The sequence below is a fragment of the Mercenaria mercenaria genome, chromosome 11 (assembly GCF_021730395.1).
Source record: "Mercenaria mercenaria strain notata chromosome 11, MADL_Memer_1, whole genome shotgun sequence".
Classification (NCBI taxonomy): Eukaryota; Metazoa; Mollusca; class Bivalvia; order Venerida; family Veneridae; genus Mercenaria; species Mercenaria mercenaria.
Genome location: NC_069371.1, coordinates 73,278,071 through 73,299,389, shown reverse-complemented (window position 1 = coordinate 73,299,389; position 21,319 = coordinate 73,278,071). Strand labels below are relative to the sequence as shown.

The following is a 21,319-nucleotide window of genomic DNA, read 5'->3' as shown; positions in this document are numbered from 1 at the left end:
TATCATTTTCGAACATACTGCAGACATTGAGTAAATAATTTATCAAGTCCTTAAAAGAATAAACATATCAGTATTATATATTAACATGTTTTGATGCAATTTGAAATATGTGGGGCGTCATTTTCTGTCTGTGCCGTTAACTGTTATAAGATTTTGAAAATCATAAACATGTGCGTATGTATACTTTCAGAACTCGGATATTATCACGTAAATTTAGACATTAATACGTTATACATTAATTGATTTTACATCATTTTTGCACATTTTTATAGCATCAAAGAACAAAATTACACCAGTCTAACAACTTTTGTAACATAAAACAACACAATCATATTTAATTTAGTTTTGCAAACAGCCCAAAACAAACTTTTAGTGTCCACATGGTTCTGGTAACATGAGATACCTACCAGATGATGTAATACATTCAATGCTGGTAATTTTGCCATTTACACAGAAAGCCTCCAATTCTTTCTTCGTCATTATTTCTCTATCACCATCACCAGAGTTTGGATTGTCCTTGTTGACCCAGGCAGACCAGCGATCCTTGCACATAACTATCAAAGAATTGAATACATATACATACAACTGATCATTAATATATCCTCTAAATCTACTTACTTGGAAAAATTTCCAGTTGTTTCATAATATGAACAAAATATATCAGAACAACAACTGCTTCATGCCATAGATAAAAACAAATAAGACTTGAAATGACAAAATCGCCTTAAACCAAGTCACGCGTCTAAAGCATCTAAAGCGGACTACTTTATATAATAAATATGGAGGCAGCATTATGAATATTTAATATTTATTGCATGTGGGTAACCCTGATTTGTTATCTGGTTACTGTACCTGGGGCTTGGGTAGAGTATTTGTCGTGAAGATGTGGTTTCGTCAATGGTTGGCCATTAGGTCCTGTAATCGGTTTTGGAGTCGGAGATCCGGTGTAACCGATGGGTGGTGTAAACATGGGTGTAGATACTGAAATTTGTAACAGAAATACAGTTAATAAACGTGAATACTTTCATGAAAGCGAGTTTTAATACTACTGTCTTTTTAAACAGTGCAGCATTATAGATTCTATTTGAATACCTTAATGTATTAGCACTTTGGAGCATGCGCACTAGTGTACAATACACTCAAGTTCTTCAGGAACATCCGATCTCTTTAAAGGTTGATATTTATTCTTTACTGTACATAATTTTCGATTTCTCTTATTCATTTTTATTACAGTTTAAAGCCTTATTATCTTTTGTTATAAATTAGTCAGAATACCATCTCGCTGTCACATTCATTATCCGAACACTTACCACATCCGATTTCGTCATCAATACAGTCAATGATTCCATCACATCTTAGTTTGTTAGCGATACACTTTCCGTCGCCACAGCGGAACTGTCCTGTCTCACATGTTTCGCAGCCACACTGACATGTTGTCTTGTTGATTGTCATGGAATAACCCTACAATGTTTCATTTTTGTATTATTTGTTTGCATCATCACTTAAATACTAGTACATCAGAGCAGCGCAACAGAAAGAATACTCTTCTGGGCAAATGAAATAGACTGTACCTATAAATGGATTAATTACTAAGAATGTAGAGGTGCTGGGAAGAAAAAAATGCCTTTTTGGGGAAGTGTATGCAGTAATATAACTGGTGCGCTAAACTCTGTATCACATGCCGTCTTAGAAGTCTTTTTTATTTTGCAAACAGGAACTATTTGAAAAAAATATACCAGTGATTCTGGATAGAACGGTAGGCAAAAAAGGTTGAAAAACAAATGTTTGCTTAAAAGGAAATATCAATAATATAGTTTTCGGAAAGTAATGTTTGCTTAAAAGGAAATATCAATAATATAGTTTTCGGAAAGTAATGTTTGCTTAAAAGGAAATATCAATAATATAGTTTTCGGAAAGTAACAAGACAATATGATACGTCAGACAAACATGAAATGAAAAACATACGCACAAATTTGTTCAAGACATGCCAGCTTATTTTAGGAATAACTTACAGCATTGCACGCTGGGCAGCTCTTTGGTGTACACATGACTTCTCCAGCAATACACTGACATGTGTCGCAGTTGCTGTTCTGTTTGAAGCTACCAGGCTGAAATTGATTCAAACGATCACAGTTTTAAAAAGTGTGTTTGATGTTCCAATTAACCTTCAGAATGACAAAAGTAAATACTTGTACAGACTTCAGAATTGAAAACATAATTCAGAAACGGAAGAGGAACTTTAAAACAAATCGAAATATTGAATACAAAATTATTAAAACATTCACATTTTAAATAATACAGGTCTATAGCTGTAAAATACAAATAACTACACATGCGCTCTTGTCATTGTTCCCTTGTATACATATAAGCTTTCAAGCTGGCAATTTAATCTTTAATATAAATTTCGTTTCCATACTGTCAACATCTAACTTGTTACCTTGACGATGTTGCCATCAACTAAGCACGAACACTCGCTCTTCCTGACGCACTGATAACCATTGCAGTAATAGCCATCTTGGCAGCCATCTTTAGGACAAGCTGATGTGTCCATGCCTTCAAAGCAAGGCAACACCTTGGTTGATACTGTCGCAGTCACAGGTTTGGTCGATCCGTGTTGGGCTCCCGTGAATATTGCTGGTGGTTTTTGGGTAGTCATCACTAAAATAGAAATAGATTATTATTATGATTATATTGTAAAGACGGCTTAAGAAATCAATCAATGTTAAAATGGTTAAATTCAACGCCTGCTTTACTTAAACTTTAGAACTCGTCACATGGTTTCATTTTCGAACAGTTTAACCAGTTCTAATGATAGATTTATTAGGATTCTGATACTTGATTATTCAAACAAGTTCTTTCTTTTTCTAATCCAGCTGTTATTATACATTGTTTTGTCCAGAAGTATTATAATTTATAATAATATATCAGATCAACCGAAACTGGAGAAAAGTCTCAAATATACGTACTGCATTCAGGAGTGTTTTTCAGGCATCCGAGTCGTACTTTGTAATCGTAGCACAATGGTGAGTTGTCGGCATTGTAGCAGACGAAACCATCCCAAAGGTTACATTTTACAGTCTGTCCAGTCTGGGAATATGCCAATTCGTCGCTGGCACGGACACAGTCAATTTTCACTGGACTGGTGCACACGTGAGATGCAGCTTGAACGTCAGCGATTGGTTCGCTGTCTCCGCCAGAGGTCAGGGTGATGTGACCTTCGTTGACCCAGTTATCCCAGACAATACAACTGTCGGCTGTTGACAAATAGGAATGAAAATGAATGTGAGGCAATAACAGGTATGTGATGATGCAAACAGTTATAAATCCATTACGCATTAGGTAAAATCAGTGTTAAATACATGTACACAAGTTACGCCGAAACCGGTAGAGGCAGAAGATAACGGAAACTTTAGTGGTATAGAATTATATTACAATTTAACGATAAAAACTAAATAGACTATCCTTAATATGAATTTTTTGATACGGCTGAGATGTAATTGAAGCGCATAGCATATGTGAGGGTGCTTACCAATGACAGGTGCCCGTGGTGTAGTCAATGTCGGTTGTGGTGCTGGCGTAGGTGGCGCTTCAGCTGAAATGATATTAAACATCCGGATTTAATTTATTCGAGTATTCACTCATTCTGTATTTATTATGCCTTACTTTATAATGTTTTCGGCAATTGTATAATATAGCTTAGACACGTTGCACTCATTGGATGTCATTATCTTCATTCGTATCATAACTATTGACGATACCTAGTTAGTTTAATACAACACAAATTGTCAGAAGTATTCTAAAGAACAATACAAATACACTTTAACACATAACAAATAGTATAATATTTTCAACCGCATTTCTCGTATTGATGTATCGCAAGAAAACTTAGTATGGCTATCTTGTAAAACACAGGGTAAACCGGAAGTATGTAAAGTTAGCAAGCATACTTGGATATCCTTGGTAGCAGCCGAGTATTTCAAGGCGCATAGCAATGACTCCCTGCCATGTCTGTGGAGATATACGAATGTACTGGGCTCTGATTGGGTGTTCGAACCAGTTTGTGGCTCTTGAATCCGAGTCTTTGTTGGCAGTGAAGATCTATAAAACATAGTTTAGATGAATACTTGAACTATTCTGCAAAATTATGCAACATTAAAGAGTCTACGGAGGGAAATCTTTTTTCATATATCCGCTCTAGACACTAGACAGGTCTTTAAGTATTTGTATATGGTAACAACAAATACGTCAATGTATTAAAGTTACTTTTTATCAAGTGCGTAACACAAATGCTGTAAAGATACACAGGTTTCACTTTTACCTTGTCTACTCCATTATCCTGGTATGGTGTCCAGTGGAATCCATCAGTAGAGTACAGTACTTTAAACGTTTTCACGTACGATGGTACACCGTGTCTGCCTTGTGTGACGACACCAGTTATCAGAGATGGTGTTAGGAAGTTCACCTGAAAACAGCAAAATAATTGTCTTAATAGCCGTGGTAAGATAATAGTCAATTAAATGTCTTAATTAAATTTATTACAAGATATTTTCATGAAAAGAAAACAAGGTTGTAGAGTAGAATAAACATGTAAATCCTGTTTTTATTTTCATGTGTTGTCTTTAAATTATAACACTGTACTAGTCTTTTAAGCCTGAACATGGTTCCAAATAGAAAATTAATTGAGAAGAGTTTTGCCCATTTGATACCTGTTTGCATCCAGATTTCTCTATCAAATTGATTAGGCCTACCTTCTCAGGCTTTATTCTTTGTTTTCCAAACGAGATATATTTTGCCTCAACATCCATTTTTTCCACTAATTAACTTGTGAGTTACAAAATTCATTCATTGTCCGAAAGGTTTAACAAAGAATATTACCTGTAGATACTGGTTCTTATCGTTGGTGTTGGCGACCCAACCTCCAAAGCTATTCAACCTGGCGTTCTTGGGATTGATGTTTCCGTCACGTGACGATGACGCTGTGATCATTTCGTCTCTGATATAGCCCATCTCCATTCCCATCTCCTCCTGGCACACAACTATGAAACACGACAAGAAAGTGCATAGTTTAAGATCAATTTTTTGCTTCACTTATATAAAACGAAATTGATTGGATTCATTTAAATACATCAATGTTACAAATGTGATTATTTGTTCAAGGTGCGATTTTAAGATTTTTGTAATGTTTACTTTCAACATCAAGATTTTAAGAAATATTATAATGCATATTTATTTGAATTAAATAATTGTGAATGGTTTTGTGTAGGTTAAATACATTGAAACTATTGCATTGATTGAAACTAATTTTGGGTACACTATCATTGCATTTATGGCATAGATCAACAAAATATTTTATTTACCTGGGATATTGACGTTTGGAGTTGGCATAACAGTTGTAGTCGTTGATGGCAGAGCTGTTGTCGCTGTAAAGTACAATTGTTCATTCATTAATATTTAATAAATAATTTCCACACAACGAATCGAATAAACATTACAGTAATATCATGACGGGTAAAGATCGATATGTGTCAGGTTACACAACGAATAATGCCAAAAATGAAAACGTCATTTGTTGATTAAATGGGAAATAGGCATTTGGTTTCTTTAAGGATACACGTCTCACTGGGTGAAAAAATATACTCAAGAACTGGTAGATGTAATGAATTCACGACGGTAGGATCAAGATGGCATATCACTGCAAAATATGTACCTAACATAAAATGGCTCGACTTAGTTACGAGCATGCATATAAGTAAAATATTAATGATATTCAAACCCGACTTACATGGGCACTGGCACATGTATCTGACCTTGTAGTCACTGCATGGTATAGGTGCATTCATAGCATCCTCGCATATCAGTCCTCTCTCGATGTTGCATTCAAGGATCTGTAAAAAAATAAGATTCCATCTTATCAACACTTATCTCACTCGTTTCAGTTCTATTAGCTCATACAATTTATATGAATTAATTTGACTGGGCATGTAAACGTTTTCCATTAAGATGGTTTTTTCTGCTACTTTACGTCGTAATTTTAAAGTTAATAGAATAATACGGTTTAAGTTCAAAAGTAAATGGCAAATTGTTTTTTGTTATCACGAACGAAAGAAAATCAGAGCCCAAACCTCGTCCTTCTCTTCAGCTGATAACAATTAAAATCCCTTTTGAATAATTTGTCAGAGCGCTTTCATTCAGTTTTTAGTAATTTTGAATCCCCGAGTAGCGTCTGAAAGTTTACCTATAATAACATGTACTTTGAAGTTATAATTGATTCCTGAGGAAAACTGATAGTAATGAAATGATAGCACACTGACATACCTCTCCTGTGCTGTAACTTTCGATTCCTGTTGTTGTGATACATTCGATCGATGATAATTTACCACCAATACAGAATGCAGCTTTCTCTGTAGAATTCATGAACTCTTCTTCCTTGCCATCACTTGGTGGAGTATCACGGTTTATCCAGTTCGACCAGCCATCAACACATTTAGACAATGCGGGGGTCTGTCCTGGGATTAATCCCGGCTGTGCAGTTGGTGTTTCTCCTGAATGTAAACCAGGCTGTGCTGTTGGTGTTTGACCAGATACGAGTCCTGGTTGAGCTGTTGGGGATTGGCCTGGTAGAAGTCCGGTTTGACCTGTTGGAGTTTCTCCTGGGTACAAACCTGGATGAGCAGTTGGTGTTTCTCCGTTATCAAGTCCTGGTTTTGCCGTTGTGACTGTAAATGTATATTTTGTACGAATTTTATTCGATGACATTTACGTACGGGATATACATATATGATTATTCTCACATAAGGGAATTAGAAGTGTTTATCTTTTTTATATTATTCGCCTATGCATTCCAACAAAGATGGATGTAAAAGTAAATCTAAAATAAAACCGTAGAGAGTATCACGCAGTCTGAAGTCGAAAAAGTACCTGATATTCTGATATAGGAATGAACGGGCCGTTTCACCTCCCACTATACTACAGTAAGCATTATATTATTCATGTAAGTGACTCACCTGGGCACTGGCACTTGTATCTGACCTTGTAGTCACTGCATGGTATGGGTGCATTCATAGCATCCTCGCATATCAGTCCCCTCTCGATGTTGCATTCCAGGATCTGAAAAAAAATAAGATCCAGTCATTGAAAAATATATACATGTATCTCATTTGTATTGCTCTTACACATATATAAAATTATTTAATTAGGTTTGCTAATGATGTTCAAGTAACTTCACAAATAAAAAAGACAGTTATATCTTACTACATTACCACATACATTACAACTGTATTTAAATTAATAGAATAATAGGTCAGTTACTTTCTGAAGTAGATAAATTTGTTTTTGTTATGACGCGGCAAAAAAATAAGATCCGATAACCCGATTTTCTCTTCAGCTTATTACAAAGTTTGAATCCCTGTGTATAATTGGACATCCGCACGTTCATGCAACTTTCCGTCATTGGCCATCCCTTAGTAGCATCTCCAAATGTATTTATATTAACACGTAGTTTCAGTTGAAATGACAACCAATTCCTGAGTAAAACTGATTAAATATTATGACAGATAAGTGACATGTACCTCCCCTGTGCTGTAACTTTCTATTCCAGTTGTTGTGATACATTCGATCGCTGATAATTTACCACCAACACAGAATGCGGCTTTCTCTGTAGAATTCATGAACTCTTCTTCCTTGCCATCACTTGGTGGAGTATCACGGTTTATCCAGTTCGACCAGCCATCAACACATTTAGACAAAACGGGGGTCTGTCCTGGGATTAATCCTGGCTGTGCTGTTGGTGTCTGACCGGATACGAGTCCTGGTTGAGCTGTTGGAGATTGGCCTGGTTGAAGACCGGGTTGGGCTGTTGGAGACTGACCTGGTAGAAGTCCGGGTTGGGCTGTTGGAGTTTCTCCTGAATGTAAACCGGGATGAGCTGTTGGTGTTTCTCCGTTATCAAGTCCTGGTTTAGCTGTTGTAACTGAAAATGCATATTTGGATGAATTTTATTTAATGACCTTTACATACTGCAAAGGCAGCTATACATATAAGATTATTCTCACATAAGAGAATTAGGGGCGTTTATTTTTTTTATGTTATTCGCCTATGCATTCCAACAAAATGGGTGTAAGAATGTATCTAAATCCAAAACTGTAGAGAATTTCACGTAGTTTGAAGCTGAAAAAGTCCCTGATATAGGAATGAACGGGCCAGTCTACAGTAAGCATTATATTATTCATGTAAGTGACTTACCTGGGCACTGGCAGTTGTATCTGACCTTGTAGTCACTGCACGGTATAGGGAAATTCATAGCATCCTCGCATATCAGTCCTCTCTCGATGTTGCATTCAAGGATCTGAAAAAAAAAGATCCCATCATTGAAAAAATATATTATTTCATTCGTGTTATTCCTATCTGCTCATCATGACAAATTATATCAAATTATTTAATTAGATATGTTAAAAATTTCAAGTAACTTCATAAATAGATAAGACAGTTACATCTTACTACATCACGACATACAACACGGCTGATTTTAAGTTAATAGAATAATAGGTCAGTTACTTTCTTAGGTAAATAGAATTGTTTTTGTTATGACGCGGTAAAGAAAATAGGAGCCGATAACCCGATTTTCTCTTCAGCTTATATCAAAGTTTGAATTCCTGTGAAAAATTGGACATCAGCACGTTCATTCAACTTTCAGTTATTTGCAATCTAACGTTATTTGCAGTAGTATCTCTAAATATATTTATATTTACACGTAATTTGCAATGACAACCAATTCCTGAGTAAATCTGATTAAATATAATGACTGAAAAGTGACATGTACCTCCCCTGTGCTGTAACTTTCAATTCCTGTTGTTGTGATGCATTCGATCGCTGTTAATTTACCACCAACACAGAATGCGGCTTTCTCTGTAGAATTCATGAACTCTTCTTCCTTGCCATCACTTGGTGGAGTATCTCGGTTGATCCAGTTCGACCAGCCATTAACACATTTAGACAAAACAGGGGTCTGTCCTGGGATTAATCCAGGCTGTGCTGTTGGTGTCTGACCAGATACGAGTCCTGGTTGAGCTGTTGGGGATTGACCTGGTAGAAGTCCGGGTTGGGCTGTTGGAGACTGACCTGGTAGAAGTCCGGGTTGAGCTGTTGGAGACTGACCTGGTAGAAGTCCGGGATGGGCAGTTGGAGTTTCTCCAGAATGTAGACCTGGTTGAGCTGTTGGAGTTTGTCCAGAGGCTAAACCTGGTGCAGCAGTTGGGATAGCTGAGCAGTCAACTCCTTTTGGTTCACAGAACAGCCTTATTTCATAGTCCAAGCATTTTCCAGACGGTTGGTCAAAAGCAAAGCACAACAGACCACCAGATGATATATCACACATTACGTTAACTTGGTTGGTTTGATTGATCATCAAGTGGGAATTTACAACTCTGCACTCTATACCTTGAATATCCATGTCTTGACAGAATTGATGGTTTGCTCTTAAATCTGAAAACAGTTCAGACTCTCCGGAAAAGTCGTCTGGTTTATGACCATCCATCCAACTTGTCCAACCGCAGAGTGTTGGACCAGCAGTTGGGGCCTGTCCTGAAACAAGACCTGGCTGAGCAGTGGGTGACTGTCCAGGTAAAAGACCTGGTTGAGCTGTTGGTGTTTGTCCTGAAATAAGTCCTGGTTGAGCGGTCGGTGACTGTCCCGGCAGAAGGCCTGGTTGAGCTGTTGGTGTTTCTCCTGAATGCATTCCAGGTTGTGCAGTAGGTGTTTGTCCAGAAACAAGACCTGGCTGTGCAGTTGGTGACTGTCCTGGTAAAAGACCTGGTTGAGCTGTTGGAGACTGTCCTGGTAAAAGACCTGGTTGAGCAGTTGGTGACTGTCCTGAAACAAGACCTGGTTGAGCTGTTGGCGACTGTCCTGGTAGAAGACCTGGCTGAGCTGTTGGTGTCTCTCCTGATACAAGACCTGGTTGAGCTGTTGGAGACTGTCCTGGTAGAAGACCTGGTTGAGCTGTTGGTGTCTCTCCTGAAACAAGACCTGGCTGAGCTGTTGGAGACTGTCCAGGTAGGAGACCTGGTTGAGCTGTTGGAGACTGTCCTGGCAGAAGGCCTGGCTGAGCAGTTGGTGTCTCTCCTGAAACAAGGCCTGGCTGTGCTGTTGGAGACTGTCCTGGAAGAAGACCTGGCTGAGCAGTTGGTGTCTCTCCTGAAACAAGACCTGGCTGAGCTGTTGGGGACTGTCCTGGTAGGAGACCTGGTTGAGCGGTTGGAGACTGTCCTGGCAGAAGGCCTGGCTGAGCAGTTGGTGTCTCTCCTGATACTAGACCTGGCTGAGCAGTTGGGGACTGCCCTGGTAGAAGACCTGGCTGAGCTGTTGGAGACTGTCCAGGAAGAAGACCAGGTTGAGCTGTTGGTGTCTGTCCTGATACAAGACCTGGTTGAGCTGTTGGAGACTGTCCTGGCAGAAGACCTGGTTGAGCAGTTGGTGTCTGTCCTGATACAAGACCTGGCTGGGCAGTTGGGGACTGGCCTGGTAGAAGACCTGGTTGAGCTGTTGGAGACTGTCCTGGTAGAAGACCTGGTTGAGCAGTTGGTGTCTGTCCTGATACAAGACCTGGCTGGGCAGTTGGGGACTGTCCTGGTAGAAGACCTGGTTGAGCTGTTGGAGACTGTCCTGGCAGAAGACCTGGTTGAGCTGTTGGTGTCTGTCCTGATACAAGACCTGGCTGGGCAGTTGGGGACTGTCCTGGTAGAAGACCTGGTTGAGCTGTTGGAGACTGTCCTGGTAGAAGACCTGGTTGAGCAGTTGGTGTCTGTCCTGATACAAGACCTGGCTGGGCAGTTGGGGACTGTCCTGGTAGAAGACCTGGTTGAGCTGTTGGAGACTGTCCTGGTAGAAGACCTGGTTGAGCAGTTGGTGTCTGTCCTGATACAAGACCTGGCTGGGCAGTTGGGGACTGTCCTGGTAGAAGACCTGGTTGAGCAGTTGGTGTCTGTCCTGATACAAGACCTGGTTGGGCAGTTGGTGTCTGTCCTGGTAGAAGGCCTGGCTGTGCGGACGGAGAAACAGTTGTTGCTGTAAACAGAGAATATTAATTCAATAAAACCGCATCTTTTGGTAAATGTGATAAAGTACTGTCTTTTAATGTAATATGAATTTAAAATTGCATAACTGTTACGTTTTCCAATAACTCACGAATAAATACTAATCATGTAATAAAGTACTCTCTTCATAAACTAGAGTTACTCTAGCAACTCTTACAATGATCGGAATATCTAAAAATATCTTATGTCTGTTGACAGATAACAAGAGTATTGGAAATATGCCTTGAATATTTTTTTCAGTACAATAGCAGATACACGTAACTACAGGATAAATTTTGCAAATATTCCCAATGCTGTATCTTTTGCTGATAATATCATGCGTTTGAGTCGACTGAGGCTCTCCATTGGAAAGCTTATATCAGAAAAGTGCGAGAAACTAATCTAAAACAGTCGTAAGTATTCTGTAGTATTCTTGTCAAAATAACTAAGCTTTGACTTGTAAATATAAGAGGAATGAAACGACAGCGATGTGAATTAAACTTAATGTTAATCCTCAAAACAAATATAGAAATGAAGACTGACTTACATATACATGGGCAGAAGAAGCGGACCTCAAAGTCGGAGCAGTCTCCACTGTTGTCCCAGTTCAAGCACTTGAAGCCAGTAGCTAGGTCACAGGTAACTTTCTGTTTCAAGTCCTGATATGGTGTACGTGTATGGACATCTCTGCACTCAATCATGGCTGGAGTGTCACAGAACTTGTGAAGTCTACGGATTTTAGAGAGAGTTTCCAAGTCTCCACTTCCAACTGTCGGTCTGTCACTGTTTATCCATGCTGTCCAACCACATTCCGAATGGGTGATCTGCGGCGGCCTTTAAGACAGAAATAATCTGATTGTAGGCAAGTGTTAAAGATATAAATATATATTTCTTTTAAGAAAAATATTGAGACTGGCAACTAGTATGCTTTTTCTATTTACGTTTTCTTGCACATCCATATACAATCATGTCAAATAACGGTATGATACTAATATTTCACAGAAGAGGTACCGAGTTCTTACTTTTCATATACAAGTGTCATATGGATTATGTACTCTTCGAATACATTGCTTCGTATACATTTTCTTAGGCACATATTTTAGTGAAATTTAAAAGCGCATGTATAAATACAAGATATAAAGTTTTGCAGGGCATAATATAAAAATCTTCATTTTCTATAGCAGTTTGTAAAGAACTTTGCACATCAAAACAAACCATAAAGACTAGCGAGTGTGAGGGATCCTGCACATTATATAACCTCTCACCAACAGACTCAATTAAGTCTCTTTTTTGTACTTAGTTGCGTTCTATGCTTTCAAGCAATCTTTGTATACATTTTATCCATTTATAACAATTAAAGAAAAGAAAAACAAGAGTAACGAACATACTTATGGTTGGCACGCTTCCGTTGATCATTGGTGGGGCAATGGTTGATGTAGTAGGGGGGTGAGTCACTGCCGAGCAGTTATCGTACTTATTACATCGAACCTCGTTGTTAGCACATTGACATATGGAGCAGTCGTCTTTGGGATTCGGCCAGGTTTCGTAAGCCTAAAGTTAAAGAAATTCCTTTTTATTTGCTTGATTTATAAAGTTGTATAGTTTAACAGTTCAATGCTTACGTGTTTCATGGTAGATTTTTTTTTTCATCTTATAAAATTACGGTATCCAAATGGAATCTAATTGTTAAATTCAATAACAGAACGTATCATGATTCGCGTCGAGTAATACGTGTACTACTTTACATTTGAAAAATGAATTAAAACGGTTACCATGATAACATAATTAACAAATTAACGGTTTTTCCTTGAAACGTCAGAATGAGTCTAAAAGAAATTGTCAACAAACTTCACAAACACACCTGAGCTACAGTTCCATCCGGTTTAAGACATGGGCACATATCTTTCTTGACACACGTGGCCTTGTCCTTCAAAAATTCCCCGGCTCCACATACAGGTTTTGTTGCTGGGTTTCTGCACATTGGCACACAAGGGTTATCTGTGTTGCAAAGACCGGTTGCCTGTGCATATCCTTCACACAATTCGCTGCACTTGTAGGCGCATGACTCCCAGACCTCTCCCGGTGGGCATACAGCTGATCGAAAATCAAATTTTCTTATATTCGGTTATTTATCATTGGTTTGGAAACGTATAAAAATGATAGATTTATGTAACTTTTACGAAATACAGTCGAATATCGTTACCTCGATATCGGTTAGCTCGATACTCCGGTTAGCACGAAGTGTTTGCGTCGGTCCCGATTTTTCCCTATTTATCTTAATGTAATTATTTATCATTACCTCGATATGATTAGCTCGATATTTTGTTTAGCTCGATGAGATTTTTCAGTCCCGTCAACTTACCTGTACTGTTTTTACACCTGGTTTCGTCGATATCACAGCTTGTCAAAAATATCCATATTATTTGTAAGGTGTGAAAATCAACCTATTGCTGTCCGGCGATGTATTAATCATATTCAAGTTAGTTTCGGTGTGTTTGTTTTGCTTGTTATTTAATCTTTAATCCAATTTAAATGTCAGGAAGTTTGCATTTACATGTAATTCCCAACAATTAGTCTTATAAAACACCGTGCAAGCAAGAAAGCTGTTTTCCAATGTAACAACTAATTTGGTCAAAATATTTTCTGTTTGACGAAGTAAAAATCTACAATTTAGGATTGAGTAACAATATGCGTATTTCACTGGTAAATTTTCGTTATTGAAGCACAGTCAAAATGACTACTCAACTAGGAATATTACCGCTGCATTCAGACTTCTTTAGGGAAGGAATAAAATGTTGATGTTTAAATGTATATTTTGAAAAATTAAAAAGTTGTATGTATGTATTTGATTAAGATGTTTTATTTATCAATAACATTAAAATCGTATTTACGTTTTATATGATTTCTGTCCCATTTCAAGCGCCCCCCCACCCCTGAAAAAAGCATTAGATATAATGACAATATAGACGTCCGAAACAAATACAAAGTAGTCCCAGATAGTCAATATCGTTACGTCGAACTTCGGATACGTCGATGCAATTTTTACAGTCCCTTGAATATCGAGGTAACGGTATTCAACTGTATAAGCAGCATTCATGAAATATCAGTTTCAAATACAACAAAATAAAACCTTTACTGAAAGCGATGTAGTCTCCAGAAGCTTACAAACTTAATTGATCGCTTAAAATGAATAGATATTGAAATAAAACAATAACTGATCTTGTTAGATATACTTTGAGTATGCAAGCTTGTAATGTCATAGCATTCTTAAATCTAAAATGAAGTACGTATACATCAAAATATAAGCCAAATGCCATCAAAAGTTCTTGAATTTTTTATTGATGTAGATTTTGTCTTGTATTACCTGTGATCAGCATTGGTGTGACACTTTGACCTGTGCCTGGCTCCAGGGTTGGTCCGGTATAAGCTGTAGCGGAGCACTCGGAACTCCAGCACAGTACGCTGACTTCATAGTCATAACACATACCGCCTGGCTGATCTCTGAAATAGCAGATGAATTTTCAATATACTTGATTTACAAGTGTCATGATTCCTAGGAGACGGGTATGTTTTTAAACGTGAAAGCGTTTGCGGAATGTTCGTTATTTCAGATTTAGATTTTAATTCTTATAAGTGGATATCATTTTATACATATGCTAACATATAGCTTTTAGAAATTTATACTTTACAGTATATAATAACAGGTGTGATAAGTACTGTTTTCTTTATACATTAATAGAGTTATATTAAGTTACCTGTTGTAACATCTTAGACCATTCACGGCGTCACAGAGTACTCCGACTTGTCCGGCGGCGGATACACCCGTGTGTGTGTTCGTTACTCTGCATTTTATATCCACGATGTTCTTGCACAAACCAAATTTGGTCTTCAGTCCGGCAATGGTTTCGAGGTCTCCTACATCCTTGGTGCCGAAGTTTGGTCTGTCTCCGTTCAGGAATGGCGACCAGCCGCAACGTAAGTGCAGTGTTGGTTCGAGTGGAACGGCGAAAGGTGGTTCAATTGTGGTGGTTGGTGTTGTCGCTACATCTACATAAATAAACATTGCAGTCAGCTTTATTTTGTTAAATTGATTTTGATTGTTAAAGACCCGCTACAAAAACTGTATTCTTTTGTTTTCGATGATGGTATTATTTATACATGATTTCCATTGAAACATTGGGAAATACAATATCTACTTTGTCTTTACAGTTACAAATTGACAGTTTTACACACAACTGTTGTGTTGCTAACGTTTGAAATCCACTATGTTTAGACGCAGTCTTTGTTTTCATTGTTCTTGAAAAAAATTGTCAACGGTAAAGTCGTGTGCTCCGCTCTACTTATTCAGTTAACCTGGTACAATACCAGATCAAACCCCCTAATATTTACATAGTTATAACATGATGTTTCGTAATAACTACAAATAAAGTTCACAAATCACGCAATTTTGAAACTTGACTAGCTTTCATTAAATCTTGTGCTATGGGTAAGCATTCTTCTAGTCCTTGATTTCTGTTAAAGTATCATATCGAAGTTCGAAATGTAATATTCTTCAGAACTTTTTAACATATACCTCCGCATTAGTAATAATGTAAAAACGTCAACTTGAAATGGAGAAGAATGGATTTAATTATGTATTTTTGTTAATATGAGCATTACAAAATACATTTCATAATCATCATAGAAAATAAATAATCAAACTTTCTAATACTACCTTGACACTTGCAGAAGTATCTGACTTTGTAGTCTGAACAAGGTACGGGTGCATTGTCAACATTTCTGCAGGCAAATCCGTCACTTAGGTCACATGACACGATCTCTCCGGAGCTATATGAAGGTATGCCAGACTCTGTCACACATTCGATGGCTGACACAACTCCACCGACACAGAAAGCATCAAGATCTTGTTTTGAAAGTCTCTCATAATCACCGTCGCCAATCATTGGGTTGTCTTGATTTACCCAGGAACTCCAGTGACTCTTCGTGCAGACATTCAGTGTGGGAGATTGTCCAGATATCAAGCCAGGCTGAGCTGTTGGTGTCTGTCCTGAAACAAGACCTGGCTGAGCAGTAGGAGACTGTCCTGGTAAAAGACCTGGTTGTGCAGTTGGCGACTGTCCTGGTAGAAGACCTGGTTGAGCTGTTGGGGACTGTCCTGGAAGAAGACCTGGTTGAGCCGTTGGCGTCTGACCAGACACAAGTCCTGGTTGAGCCGTTGGAGACTGTCCTGGCAATAGACCAGGTTGTGCAGTGGGTGTTTGTCCAGAAACAAGACCTGGTTGAGCGGTTGGAGACTGTCCTGGTAGAAGACCTGGTTGAGCTGTTGGAGACTGTCCCGGTAGAAGACCTGGTTGAGCTGTTGGTGTTTCACCTGACACAAGACCTGGTTGAGCTGTTGGAGACTGTCCGGGTAGAAGGCCTGGTTGAGCTGTTGGTGTCTGTCCTGAAACAAGACCTGGTTGTGCTGTTGGAGACTGTCCTGGTAAAAGACCTGGCTGAGCAGTTGGCGTTTCTCCTGAATGCAATCCTGGCTGAGCGGTTGGTGTCTGTCCTGAAACAAGACCTGGTTGTGCAGTTGGCGACTGTCCTGGTAGAAGACCTGGTTGAGTTGTTGGAGACTGTCCTGGAAGAAGACCTGGTTGAGCAGTTGGTGTCTGACCAGACACAAGTCCTGGTTGAGCGGTTGGAGACTGTCCTGGCAATAGACCAGGTTGTGCAGTGGGTGTTTGTCCAGAAACAAGACCTGGCTGAGCTGTTGGAGACTGTCCTGGTAGAAGACCTGGTTGAGCTGTTGGTGTCTCACCTGACACAAGACCTGGTTGAGCGGTTGGAGACTGTCCTGGTAGAAGACCTGGTTGAGCTGTTGGTGACTGTCCTGGTAGAAGACCTGGTTGAGCTGTTGGTGTCTCACCTGACACAAGACCTGGTTGAGCGGTTGGAGACTGTCCCGGTAGAAGACCTGGTTGAGCTGTTGGTGACTGCCCTGGTAGAAGACCAGGTTGGGCTGTTGGTGTCTCACCTGACACAAGACCTGGCTGAGCTGTTGGAGACTGTCCTGGTAGAAGACCTGGTTGAGCAGTTGGTGTCTGTCCTGAAACAAGACCTGGTTGAGCTGTTGGAGACTGTCCTGGAAGAAGACCAGGCTGAGCAGTTGGTGTCTCTCCTGAAACAAGACCTGGCTGAGCTGTTGGAGACTGTCCTGGTAGAAGACCTGGTTGAGCAGTTGGTGTCTGTCCTGATACTAGACCTGGCTGAGCTGTTGGAGACTGCCCTGGTAGCAGACCTGGTTGTGCAGTTGGCGTACCTCCGGGAATCAGTCCTGGATGAGCAGTTGGGGCTAAAATGATCGCAAATTATATCGGTTATCTGGTATAACTTAGAGTAAGACTATATTGCAATAATAAAGCTTTTAGTTCAAGATTAGCAAAACGTTTCAAATACATCATACCAGCTCAACATTTTTCAAAGATACTGCTCAACTACCTTTTCAAAGATACAAAGTCACAATGTATTATACGATTGTTGATTGTAATAGGGATCTCTCACAAAAGGTTTAAATTACAAAATATTAGAATTTAAAACATGACTTTGATGTATATAATTGGAACAAAATAGTACATGTATATATATTTTCTAAACTTCTAATGCCACTACTTAGAAAAGCTGCAGGCAAATCAGATCAGTTTTACAAACATGTTGTACTTACATTGGCAGATTGTTTCTTTTTCAGTGCACTGATAACGAACTCTGTAGTCTTGACAGCCGATCGGATAGTTCTGGAACTCGTCACAGTTCAACCCATTTTCTATAGTGCAAGTGGTGATATCTCCAGCTATATCGTAAGACTTGCCATCAAGTGTTTCACATTGTATGCCATCAATTGTTCCACGTTGGCAGAATCTTGACAGTTCTTCTGGTGTCATTTTTTCCGAATCTCCACCCAGTGGCTCTACTGTATGTCTGTCAACCCACATAGACCAACGCTTGTTGGTTTCAACGGTTTTACAAATGAGCCCTGGTGCAGCGGTAGGTGTTTGACCAGAAACAAGACCTGGTTGAGCTGTTGGTGTCTGTCCTGGTAGGAGGCCTGGCTGAGCTGTTGGGGACTGTCCTGGTAGTAGACCTGGTTGCGCTGTTGGTGTCTGACCTGGTAAAAGCCCTGGTTGAGCAGTTGGTGACTGTCCTGGTAGGAGACCTGGTTGAGCTGTTGGTGTCTGTCCTGAAACAAGACCTGGTTGAGCTGTTGGCGACTGACCAGGTAGAAGACCTGGTTGAGCAGTTGGTGACTGTCCTGGTAGGAGACCTGGTTGGGCTGTTGGTGTCTGACCAGGTAGAAGACCTGGTTGAGCTGTTGGTGTCTGTCCTGGTAGTAGGCCTGGTTGGGCTGTTGCTGTTAGTGTAGAACCTAGTTTTGGACCCTTTGTTGGACCTGAAATAAAATGGGAATGCTAATATTAGAAGTCAGAACACATGGTTACAAAGACTAATATAGCGAAATATAACATTTATCATCCTTAACCTAAGCAAAAAAAATCATTACGTACGGTTTCTCTGTAGATATAAAGTTTTCGCCATTGCTTACAGTTTTAAATGACTTATGCTCATGTATTAACCCTTATCATGCTGGACACGATTGATTCTGCCTTTGCGACCAGTGACTGTGTAGATCATGATTAGCCTGCACATCCGTGCAGTCTGATCAAGATCTGCACTATTCTCCATTCAGCCAGCATCTTTTAGGCAAGCACCCCTTTTAACAGTTAATGGCACTGTCCAAATTGAAAAATGGACAAGTTCATTATAGAAATTTAGCAGGCTAAGGGTTTAGGGAAACAGTCTCATTTTCTTTGATCTTTTTTTAAATTTCAATTCCTCATTATCTAGTACTAGTACCGAATTTTATACCACGAAGCAAAGAAATTCTTTAAAATTGACGACTTGTTAACAAAATGACTTTTAAGATATAAACTTATATTCACTTCAGTTTAATATATATATTAAATTATATTTTATATAATTATTCCACAGGACACATATATAGGTACATAACCTAAGAGCAGAACATAATGTAGTTGGCAGATCTTGTTTATCTAAAATAACTAGTCAGTCAAAACGGGGGAGGTGTTGGGGGTGGGGGGGGGCACCTAAATTGTTTAATAATCCTGTTTCAAACATATTTCATCAATATTTCTCACCATGACATATAGTCTCTTCACACTGGTATCTGATCATGTAGTCCTGGCAGTCTAATGGGAAATTGTTGAAGTTGTCGCACTGTAAACCAGATGTTGGGTTGCAGTCCACTATATCACCGGTGTTGTAGTAAGGTGTGCCATCCGTAGCCGCGCATTCCGCGGTGACAATTTTTCCTGTACCACAGAATTTCTTGAGTTCTTCAGGAGTCAATGCCTACAATTATTCAATCACATAAGTAAGCGGTGATCTAATAGTTTTATATCGAACTAACTACATACACCGATTTCCGTCACTTAACAACGATTTATATTAACCATAACAGTCAATGTACATGACTTTTTTTTTTGAAAATAAAACACGAATAATACGAATTTGTTCCATAGATTTTAAAAGTAAATGATATCAACTAGAAAATATTCATTTCTTTACTAGTACAGTGAACCCTGCGTTACGCAAGATTAATTATGTGGAAGTAAGGCGAAAGTTAAATATATATGACAATGGTTTTGGCACAGCGACATTGATATCGATTATTCCGAATCATATTCTAACACCTCGTGGTAACTTCATACCACTTTTGGGTGCACTATTTTCCTACAAGGTAAACGTGGCTCAAGCTCAGAACAGCTGTTGGTTATGTCGGGAATATTTGCACGTTTCTCGGCTTGACCAGTTTAATACGAAGCTTTTTAAGTGTTTAAGTACTAGTATTTCATTTATACCTCTTTATCACCGTCGCCTACACTGGGTTTGTCTCTGTTCACCCAGCTGCTCCACCTAGATACTGTAGTACAGACTGTGGTAGGTGCTGCTGTTGGTGTGGCAGTTGTGCCTGCACCAGGAACAGCAGTGGGTGTCTCTGTTGACTGTAAGCCAGGAATCAAAGTTCCTGGAGCAATCACTGTTGTCGGGAGCTAAAAATGAAACGAAACGAAATTTTTGTCTTTTTTTCTTGCACTTTTTATCAATTTTAACTAATGCATATCATGAAACGCGACATTTGATCTTCAGTTTGCTTTAATATCATGACTGAGTATTCATTCCAAACAGACCAATTCTGAAGACATATTAAGACAGAATTCGACTTAATTCTTTGATATGTTGTTATTATTCGTACTTTGCGATATAATAGTAATCATTATAGTAGTAATAATCATTTAAACTCCATATTTAACATTGTTGGTTTTGGTTTCTTGTTCTTTTTTTTTCTTTTACTTTGTTTTTGCTAATGATATCAGTGCCGATAAACTCAGCATGATCGTATCTAGTACATTATATTTACCTCCACATATTTGTTCCTGACACTGGTATCTGATCATATAGTCCTGGCATCCAATAGGGTAGTTATCCATGCCTTTGCAAACAATGCCATTGGCGAGGTCACATGTTGTTCCAATGTCACCAGCACTGTAACTTGGTATCTTATTTATTGTTTGACATTCAACACTAAGAAGTTTACCAGACCCACAGAACGCAGATTTCTCTGTATCTGTCATATGTTCTGTTTCATCAGTATCAATAGATGGAGTATTTCTATTAATCCAGGTGGACCATTTAGTAACAACCTTACATGTTGTTGGCTGAAGACCTGGTTGGGCTGTTGGCGTTTGTCCAGAAATGAGACCCGGTTTGGCTGTCGGTGATTGTCCTGGAAGAAGGCCTGGTTGAGCTGTTGGAGTCTCTCCAGAGACAAGACCTGGCTGAGCTGTTGGTGACTGTCCTGGTAGGAGACCTGGTTGAGCAGTTGGTGTCTCTCCTGACACTAGACCTGGCTGAGCTGTTGGAGACTGTCCTGGTAGAAGTCCTTGTTGGGCTGTTGGTGTCTCACCTGACACAAGGCCTGGTTGAGCTGTTGGAGACTGTCCTGGTAAAAGTCCTGGTTGAGCTGTTGGTGTCTCTCCTGAAACAAGGCCTGGCTGAGCAGTTGGTGACTGCCCTGGTAGAAGACCGGTTGAGCAGTTGGTGATTGCCCACCTGGTTGTAGACCCCTGGTTAGCAAGATGGTGGTGTTGTCTCTGACACAAGACCTGGCTGAGCGTTGGGATGCCTGGTAA

General features: G+C 39.3%; 1 protein-coding gene across 1 annotated transcript in view; it reads right to left on the bottom strand.

Moving 5' to 3' along the window:
• LOC123531110 (mucin-5AC-like) overlaps positions 1–21,319 on the bottom strand; it is a 75,830-nt gene that overhangs the window by 12,817 nt on the left and 41,694 nt on the right. The window contains exons 46-72 of the mRNA XM_053518205.1: positions 20,537–21,253; positions 19,988–20,179; positions 19,265–19,478; positions 17,776–18,498; positions 15,784–17,406; positions 14,825–15,116; positions 14,434–14,570; positions 12,931–13,163; positions 12,460–12,620; positions 11,617–11,906; positions 8,819–11,061; positions 8,242–8,344; positions 7,569–7,969; positions 7,005–7,107; positions 6,316–6,716; positions 5,783–5,885; positions 5,358–5,420; positions 4,876–5,036; positions 4,319–4,462; positions 3,948–4,098; positions 3,530–3,592; positions 2,967–3,254; positions 2,438–2,658; positions 2,013–2,108; positions 1,311–1,461; positions 853–981; positions 408–554 (exon numbers count right to left, since the gene is read on the bottom strand). Coding sequence (XP_053374180.1) covers positions 408–554; positions 853–981; positions 1,311–1,461; positions 2,013–2,108; positions 2,438–2,658; positions 2,967–3,254; positions 3,530–3,592; positions 3,948–4,098; positions 4,319–4,462; positions 4,876–5,036; positions 5,358–5,420; positions 5,783–5,885; positions 6,316–6,716; positions 7,005–7,107; positions 7,569–7,969; positions 8,242–8,344; positions 8,819–11,061; positions 11,617–11,906; positions 12,460–12,620; positions 12,931–13,163; positions 14,434–14,570; positions 14,825–15,116; positions 15,784–17,406; positions 17,776–18,498; positions 19,265–19,478; positions 19,988–20,179; positions 20,537–21,253 — 9,550 coding nt within the window. The remainder of the gene's footprint in view (positions 1–407; positions 555–852; positions 982–1,310; positions 1,462–2,012; positions 2,109–2,437; positions 2,659–2,966; positions 3,255–3,529; positions 3,593–3,947; positions 4,099–4,318; positions 4,463–4,875; positions 5,037–5,357; positions 5,421–5,782; positions 5,886–6,315; positions 6,717–7,004; positions 7,108–7,568; positions 7,970–8,241; positions 8,345–8,818; positions 11,062–11,616; positions 11,907–12,459; positions 12,621–12,930; positions 13,164–14,433; positions 14,571–14,824; positions 15,117–15,783; positions 17,407–17,775; positions 18,499–19,264; positions 19,479–19,987; positions 20,180–20,536; positions 21,254–21,319) is intronic.